Source organism: Rhagoletis zephyria, unplaced genomic scaffold, assembly GCF_001687245.7.
Source record: "Rhagoletis zephyria isolate East Lansing unplaced genomic scaffold, Rhagoletis_zephyria_1.1 Rzeph_scaffold_00133, whole genome shotgun sequence".
NCBI classification, from domain to species: Eukaryota; Metazoa; Arthropoda; class Insecta; order Diptera; family Tephritidae; genus Rhagoletis; species Rhagoletis zephyria.
The window spans coordinates 29,159-38,211 of NW_016157217.1; the positions used below are offsets into that span (position 1 = coordinate 29,159).

At 39.8% G+C, this 9,053-nt stretch overlaps 2 protein-coding genes across 2 annotated transcripts; one reads left to right on the plus strand and one right to left on the minus strand.

The window, feature by feature from the left end:
- Positions 1-1,491: 1,491 nt before the first annotated feature.
- Positions 1,492-3,976, minus strand: LOC108381183 (uncharacterized; the record flags this gene model as incomplete). Its single annotated transcript, XM_017637600.1, has 3 exons — positions 3,881-3,976; positions 2,266-3,213; positions 1,492-2,187 (listed from the first exon to the last, which is right to left on the minus strand). Coding segments are annotated over exons 1-3 (1,740 nt in total), but the record flags the coding sequence as incomplete, so codon positions are not given.
- A 2,423-nt stretch (positions 3,977-6,399) lies between these two features.
- Positions 6,400-8,186, plus strand: LOC108381194 (uncharacterized). Its single transcript, XM_017637611.1, has 3 exons — positions 6,400-6,894; positions 6,949-7,021; positions 7,141-8,186. The coding sequence occupies exons 1-3, from the start codon at positions 6,400-6,402 to the stop codon at positions 8,184-8,186; spliced, it is 1,614 nt and encodes a 537-aa protein (XP_017493100.1).
- Positions 8,187-9,053: the final 867 nt, after the last annotated feature.

The following is a 9,053-nucleotide window of genomic DNA, read 5'->3' on the forward strand; positions in this document are numbered from 1 at the left end:
AAATAAATAGGAGTTTTAGTAATAACTCGACTCTGGATCCTCTTGGCGGATCAGATCAAGAATAAGATTTTTAGTAATAACACGACTCCAGCAAAAATCAGCGCCGACTCCCCGTTCCACCTTTAACGCATCTACTTTTTGTTGTCCCTCATCTTTTCCGTCCTCTACCGAGCCACTGTGCTCCTATTTTACTTTCCTTGTCTATAGTTTTATAATAGATTAAGCGTATCCACTCAAAGAAGAAAACTAAATACTGGTGTTTCTCCATTGGTTTTATTACCTTTATTGCTTACAAATATTCACAGAATTTTAAGCGACAATCAAAGCGATTAGTGCAAATTAGAAATACCAGTTACTGTCGAAATTCGGCCTGGTTTCTTTTTTTAAACAATTTACTAGCATTATAGCCTTATGGTTGACAATTACTCTATAAACCATGTTTTTTTAAAAATTCTTCTATAAGCAGACAAAATACGCAAGTTTGAGGCATTTTCCAACCAATTTTGAAACACAAAAACTTTCCTTAAATAAAACACAAACTGTAACAAAAAAAAAACGTAATCGTCCTCGTACTTCCTTCCGTCTTTAGTTGATCTTCTTATTCGATTTCATATTTGTGCTCGTATTCTTCTTCATATTGGTGTTAGTGGACGTATTTATCGCGGCCTTGATCTACGTATTTACATTCGTTTACGTCTTCGTAACAAAATAAACTCAAAATCCAAATCAATTTTGAAACCGCAAAAACTCCCGACATCTTCAGAAAAATATCTTTCGAACTATGGTTTTGGTTTCGAATTCAAAAGTAAGTTTTGGTAACTCGATAAAATTCGAAAAATCTGAAAGTAGTAGTAATTCGATGAACTCGTATTACTTTAGAAATTTCGATAACACGAGTACATACTTCGAATATTCCATAAACTTCGATTCGACAAGCCAAAAACTTTCGATAAGCTGAAAAAACCTAATACATCGATATTTTTTTGAACTTGATAACCTCTGATAAGTCTATAAATTTTGGTGGCTCCATAAATGTGGATAGTTCAATAAATCCCCTTAGCTTGATAAGTTTGAACGACTTAGAAAATTTCGATAATCCGGTAAATTTTTATAACTCCATAACTAAGTTTCTATATCTCGATAAATCTGGATAACTCTATAAACATAGATAAATTTAAATAACTCGATACGTTCTGATAACTCAATAAACATGGATAACCTGATAAATTGAACCAATAGCGCTCTGCGGTGGTTTAGAAATCGGATCAGTGGATTCGCCAATCGAGCAACCACAAAATTTATGTTAGCGTATTAATTTATAGATAAGCGTTAAATAGTAAATAGCAACCGCTTAGCTACCAGTGCAAAAGCATTGCTTTATAAATGCGTTATTTACTTTTTAATAGTCTTTAACTTTCGTATTAATTTTTTGATCAGATTGCCTAGTTTGCTTAGTTTTACCCAAAATACCTCGAGCAAAAAACAAATTACGCTTAACGCTTCTAAAACACCCATTGCTATGAGTACCATTCGCAAGTCTTGCAATTTCAGTGGGACGAATTCCGGCTGCTTATTGCGATCTTCAAAGTAAATCAAATCCATCTCCAACAACTCTATTATAGTATGCTTTAACCAGTGGTTTATCAATCCCGCAGCATGCAGTCGTGCCAGAAATATATCTAAACTAGCAAGATATTCTGAGTTTTCAGGCAATGGCAATGCCATTGGCATCTTATTCCATAAACAGATGTCGGAGAGGCGAAACAACGGTTTTGAAAAATACTTCTGTGCCTCATTATATATAAGCCACATATTTTCGACCGGAAATGCATAGTGCGTATCAAATTTGTCTCGCAATGATAATATTTCGGAGAGATTGTTGAAAAGAGTAAAATTTCCTGTGTAGCTCTCAAATTCTGGTATGGTCTTCACACTTTTTATCCAAGGGGCAAAAATAGGTATCTTCAGTCCACGTTTCAATATATCATCAATGGTTTTTATTGGTGAGGCAATTGGTGCGTTCACAGTAAAGCTCTGCAGGTAAGTGCCGTAGGCGGTGCCTATAATGATACCCGCAAATGAAATGGTAATTGCGATGGTTCTGTGAATGCGTGAAGTGCAAAATGGCATGCCGAACAGGCCTTGGAGCACTGAGAATTTCACAAAGTATTCAATGAGCGGCACTTGCTGTCCGGTTTTTAGACGAGTTATTAGAGCGCAAACAAAAGAAATGAATACAAAACTGAAGAAGAATGAAATTAAAACGGTTTTGTTTAAAATGGCATAGTAGAATGTTAGTTTAGGAAGACCCTCTTCCAACGGTATCATTAGGCATGTATCCATGATATGTATGGTATTTGTTAAAACCACATCATCATGCGGAAACTGCATGCCAACAAGTTTGCCTACGACAGTAGTTCTGTTTTTCATTCTAGAAACGAATTGGCTCGGCGAAAGATTGTACTCATTAGTGAGTGAATAAACAATAGTGCCATTGTGGCGCTTCACGTACTCCGCTAAAGCTCTGCCCATGAAACCACTTATTGTGGCTGGCCCGCGTTTCGGTTTGTAGTCGTAAAACCGTGGAATCCATATATTACCGAAAACACGAAACTCATGGCCATACATATTTTCCATATGTTTCGGGAACATGGCTCGATAGAATGCTGGAAAAGTCAGTTTGATAGTTCGCTGTACGGGAAATAGTTTCATTGTCCAGTAGCTGCGTTCTTTCACTGCCATTTGTGGCTGCAAAGCAATGACATTTATGGCACGATTTTCAGCACAGAGTTGAAGTATTTCTGCCACATATTCATCGCTTGCTTTATCATCGAAAAGCAATACAAGATCACTTTGTACATTCAGGTGCAATCGCTGCCATAAAGTGCGCAAAACTTTATCATTGCTTGATGGATTTTGACTGAGCTGCACAATGCTGAGTAAATTAAGATTGAATTTGTCTTTGTAAAGTTCAACGGGTGCAAGTGCATCGATGTTGAGCAGAGGTATTGGATTTTTAGTCTGCAGTTTTTGTAAGATTACCGGCGCCAAATGATGATCGGAGCTCTCGTCGTCGCCACAAGTGTAGATGAAAGTGCGAATTTCGTGTTCAGCGGCTGTAGCTAAGCAGATATCTTTTACAAGTTCAGCGTATTCTTGGTCGATCGGTGATAGCGTAATCAGGCTTAGAAGAGCGGTGAGATTTTGAAAAAACTGCATGGTGGTGCAAGATTAAAGATATTGACTTTGCTATGTTGAATAAGTACACGGATATTTTTTCGAACTTTATCCGTTGGCTAAGTTTAATACTCTGTTTTTATTGTTCAACTCGCCACTACCAACAAGCTGGTAGAAGTTAAAATATTTTTGATGGTTATGACGAGTATACAACTTCAGTTTATTGCGGTTGAGTTCACTCAGTTTAATTAAAAATATTAATCTTCGATATTTTTTATATGGTGCGTTTGGCGCCAAGGGTCAGTGTGCACATTAGGGTGGATTAAAAATATAAATTTTTATTCGAGGATTCGACCTCGGAACTCTTGAGCGACAGTCTAGTGCTCTGCTCACTCGACCATTGCGACTGTTGTAGAGGCGCGAGCAAAATGGCATACATACATGCATGCTATCAGTTGAGTGCCCCTGTTTTCTTTGTTGTCATCACACAATTTTTGTAAACTTTTTGTGACTCTTTCTTACGGAATAACCAAACCATCTCAAGTCACTAAATGAGTCACTAGTTGATAGTCTCAAATTTAGTGACTTGAGATGAGATTGACTTCCTCAATACCAGCATAACATTTAATGAGCTACAAGACTGGGTACACAAAATCTTTTAAAATAATAAACGTATAAATAAATAAATAAATAAATACTATACGATCGGTTTAATGCCGTCCAGTATGATCCAGTTACGCAACTTTTCCGCACTATCATAGATATCGAAATCGAAAACTAGATTTTTCCGCTCCACCATAGTGCAGATACAATTATACATATATACGTACAATCACAATTATATATTTAGATGACCAAATGTTTATTTATAGCTAAATTATTACGAACTCATACTTACCGTACACTGAAAAATTTCTTCTTCTACCCCAAGCATAGACCTTCTTACTGGCGGGTTAATCTCCACCATGCTTAGAGAGTGCAATTTGAGATCGTCCATGTTCTGGTCTTTTATGGATGGGCCACCTCTTAACCAAACCACAAATGTATGGTTACGTTGTCATGATCTCCAAAGGTGGGCCCTAATAAATTCTTTAGGACTCTCTTGCATTTGGCCATATTCAAAAGCATTCCCAAATCGGGGAGTGGTGATTATGCGCTAGCAAGGAGCTTGATGCCAATAAGTCGGATATCTTTTTTTATGAGGAGAATGGAGCACATGATTGAAAAGTACATTAGATCAAAGGTTATGGTGCGCGGTCCTCTTAACAGGACGTATAAAATTTGGTGAGAGGCCTTTTGACAACGCTACTCTATATCATGAAACAGTTGCCTGACTGATACATGGTAGTGATTGGGAACTGTGGCAAGAAGCTGAATCGTCTACGAACGTGTAGTGGGCTTAGGAGTTTTCACCATAACAGCTTATTCAGCTGTTATGGCCTTTTTCCAGCTTTACTGGTAGATGGCCGCAAGTCCAGTCCGGATTTAGCTGGGTCTACGGCTTCCACTACCGCTAGCCTTTACTCTACGGTCAGTTATTTCCCTGCTGCTATTTCGACCGTTGCATCAATTTGATGTATCAAAACCTTTACGTGATCGGTTCGGTTAAATTAATTATTGAATTATGATTAATGATAGTAACAATGTGCAGATGATGACCCTAACCAGCGCAAGAGAAACCTTTCAGCTCGTAGTTTAGGTTTAAGCCAGAACTTTCTCGTATGTGAGCTGGATGCTTTGAGGAACATACTTAGCCGCAGATGACGTCGTGAGTTTGAAGTAAATGCATTTCGTCAACGAGAGATACCTCCAGACTACAGTCGACCTTCATGTGTTCCTTCGTGAAACCGTAGCTATATCGCGGCTACGGCTTCCGAGAAGACGATGACATGCCACCCAACTCGGTGGATTCATACCTCTGCATAGCTCTGACTTTACGCCAGTCCTGAATAATCGAGACGTCGGCAATGGCTTGCCCCTGCTGAGATAATAGCTCCGTTAAAACCGGTTGATTGGCGGGGTCAACTGTAACCCAGATCGATTATATATAAATGCCATAAGGCTTAAGGGGCTTACATGGGCACAATATGAGCATTTAAGGGCTTCTTTTCCATTATCTGGCTTGAAAATTGTCTTCTTTCTCTCTCTCTCTCTCTCTCTCTAAAGTTGAAGCCAGAAGTTAGATTTATGTTGACTTTGCCGTAGCGCTGGACCGACTTCGTTTAGTCCTGAACACTCACAAAAAGACTGGACCCTAAACCGCTATCAGTGTAGATCGACGAAATAGCCGGCAACTAAATGTGGAGCTCTTGCTAATCAGCCGTAGTTCGGACGCCCCATGGCTTCCGACGAAAACGTCTCAGAGTCTCCTTGCGAGTGCCCAATGGCTCCATGTAAGATAACAGCAGGCGGATTACCAGCCGTAAGTTTTCCATATTTTGTTTCCGCAAGAATTGGCAAACGGCCATCCCTAACACACAGCAATTCGATTTAAAACCAGAAGTCGATGTCCAAAGTCTGAATACTAGGAAGCAGGCACACCCTGGGCTATGCGTCCATCGACTTGCTCTCATATAACTTGGGGCCCAACCCCAGCGGAAAGCAGACTTAACTCAGAAGGCAGTCCGTGAGGTAGGTAGACCAATATCAGGCCAATCATGAGAATTTTCACTCCGGCCGCTACTAGCCAGCACTATATACAGAGACATGACAGTAGCTATAACCAGTTTTTAACCACTCCCACGCGGAGAGTGTAGCCGTACTTCCGGCAGTACATGCGAGCGGATAGTAGCGCCTAGGGAGCGATGACAGTAAGCGCATCTTTCGGCTGATCACCTTGCCCAAAATCAATAACTTTTAATTTGCTAATTGAAATTGAATTTACAGAGCGATAATATTACGAGCTGCACCCCGCAAAGAGTTTCCCTTACCATTTCTCCACCACAGTGATCCAGCAGTTTGACACTTGAAGATTTATTGAACAGCTAACGGAGTCAAGTTGCTAATGTATACCTACTAAAGCAATTAGCTGTTATTAACTTAAAGGTAAAAAACCAATTCACAATTAATTGATTTAAGTAAGTCCCAAAGAAATAAAAAAAGAAGATTTATTACCCAAAAACGTATCAACAACTTCATACCATCTGAGTAACGTAACCCGTTAAGTTTTCAGCAGAGTTCAGTCTTTCATTCAAAGAAGCCATAGCCGGACCAAAAAAGAGAATGCAATTATTTTACAATCTAACTGCGATACTCAATCTGATAGGCGTATCACCTATGCACCAACAATTCGGCGGGGAGATTCGCACTTTTTTGTACACCCGAAGCGAGAATCCAAGTAAGGATCATTTAAACGTGCCGGATATTTTACAAGAACTTCGGCCTCAGAAGCTCTTTGCCGTCATCAACATCGATGTATTCACGCCCATTCAGCGCTATAGAGACCTGTTCAAGCATAACTTTCTCAGCATTGTGCAACTAAGTCAAAACGCAAAGAGGGACAAGCATTTGATAAGCACACTGTTGGAGCGTTTACACTGGAGCAGAAATAAACCTATCATATTGCTCTTGGATGACACCGCCAGTGAGGCCTATGTGGATAAGCTTTTTGAATTTTCTGCAAGGAAGGGTGGTACGAACGTCATTGCATTGCAGCCACAAATGGCAGTGGGAGAACGCGAGTATTGGAAGTTAATAACATTTCCCGTTCGCCAAACTGTGAGAAGGAAATTCGAAACATTTTATCATGCGCTTTTCGCCTGTTGAATAAAGAATATGCACGGTCAGCCAATGCGCCTCATGGAAAGGCTTTGGTATCCAAAAACCTATAACTATACACCTGCCGGTGGGTCCCAAATAGTGAGTGGCTACATGGGCAGAGCGTTCGCTGAGTATGCGCGCGTTTTCAATGTCACGCTGGAGTATCCATTGCTAGTCGGAAAAGACCGCTTTATCATTTTGAAGTACGCGGCGCTCTTAAGAATGGCAGCGCAGATGTTGGCTTAATTTCCCGTATCGAAGTTGGTGATATTAAATTGAGTTCAACGACTGTGGTGCACCGTACCGACTGGTGCTTGATGGTACCCGTGGAAAATCCATTGCCGCCATTAGCTTTCTTTAACCAAATAATGGATACCTATGTCAATTACATGCCCTGCTTCAGCTTGATACTAATCTCGTACGTTTTGGCTGTCGTGTCCCGCTGGAAGGATCAGCGGCAGCCATTATTCATCGAATATTTTATAAATATCTCGGTCCTACAGGGACTATTGGGTATGACATTTTGGTTGAAAAGGCAACTTTCAAGGAGTCAGAAGTATATTTGCATTACCATTTCATTTGCGGGTATCATATTTGGTACCGCCTATAATGCTTACTTACAAAGTTTTACTGTAAACGCCCCCTTAGAACCGGAAATGAAAACTATTGAGGACGTCCTAAATCGTGGCATTAAGATAGCTGTGAGCGCGAGCGATATATGTTGGATAAGCCATTATACAAATATGTCTATGTATATTAAGAACTTTACAATTTTTACCAACTACACAGAGATGTTATTGCTTCGGGACTCATTTGACACACGCTATGCATTTCTGGCCCCTGATATGTGGCCCATATACAATGAGCAGCAGAAGTACTTCTCTAAGCCAATATTTCGAATTTCGGATATTTGCTTTGAAAAAGATACACCTTTGGTGTTGCCTTTGCCGGTAAATTCGGTTTATCGCGAAACTTTGAATAAATTATTTTTGACACTGCAGGAAGCTGGACTAATGAACTTTTGGCAACGTCACAGCTTTGTAGAGTTGACGGCGATGAAAGTAATCAAATTGGAGGATTCCAATAAAAAGCCTGGTTTCGAGTCACTGAAGTTGGAGGACTTGCGCGTGATATTCATTGGAATGTGTATACTGATGTCGTTGAGTATATTCGTTTTCGTATTGGAACTCTGCTGGGAGAAATTAAGAAAATTTGGGCGTTCAACTGTTTCTGCTATAAAATTAATTTGAAATTTGGTGAAAATTCCATGTTGAAGAATTTGTATAAATATGAAGTTTTTGATTTACAAAATAATAGCACAAATATATGTATGTTTGTATGTTTTAGCATAACATCTATTGTCGTTAATAAAAAAATAATGCTTAAATTGTGTCGATTAAAAGAAAGAGATTTTATTTCTTGCATCGTACCAAAGATATGAATGTTACAATAAACTTTGCCCCGTAAGTGTTGTTTCCATAGATGAAAGAGATCACGCAGCTACGCAAATTTGATGTTTGAAAGAGCAATAATGTCAACGGATTTTATTTTGCATTTGAAAAGGTAATAATATCAACTGGCTTTGTTTCGCACCAGTATGCGAAATTGTATAATTGACATTATACCTGTCACCGATTTGAAACTTTATCAAATCAAAAACTGATACCGTACGAGACCTCTCTTCACTCAGAAACGGCTACACGGATTTAGAAAGGCGACCCCGCCATTCGCGCCAACTACAGCGGGATCAGGGCTCTAAGCTTAGGTTACAAGGTCTTATCGAGCGAAAGCCCACCGTAAATAAACTAACTGGGCCTTATCAGTGTGGCTTTAGGCCTGGAAAATCCACTATAGACCAGGTACTCCCAATACGCCAAATCTTGGAAAAGACCCGCGAGAATCGAGATCGACACTAACCACCTATTTGTCGAAGTAAAGTCCTCTCTCGACGTATGAAAACCACAATCTATAAGTCACTCATCATGCCCGTTCTGGTATATGGCACAGAAGCATGGACAATGACAACATCCGATGAGGCGGCTCTTGGAGTATTCGAGAGAAATATCTTGCGGAAGATTTACAGACCTTTACGCGTTGGCGACGGCGAGTACCGCTGA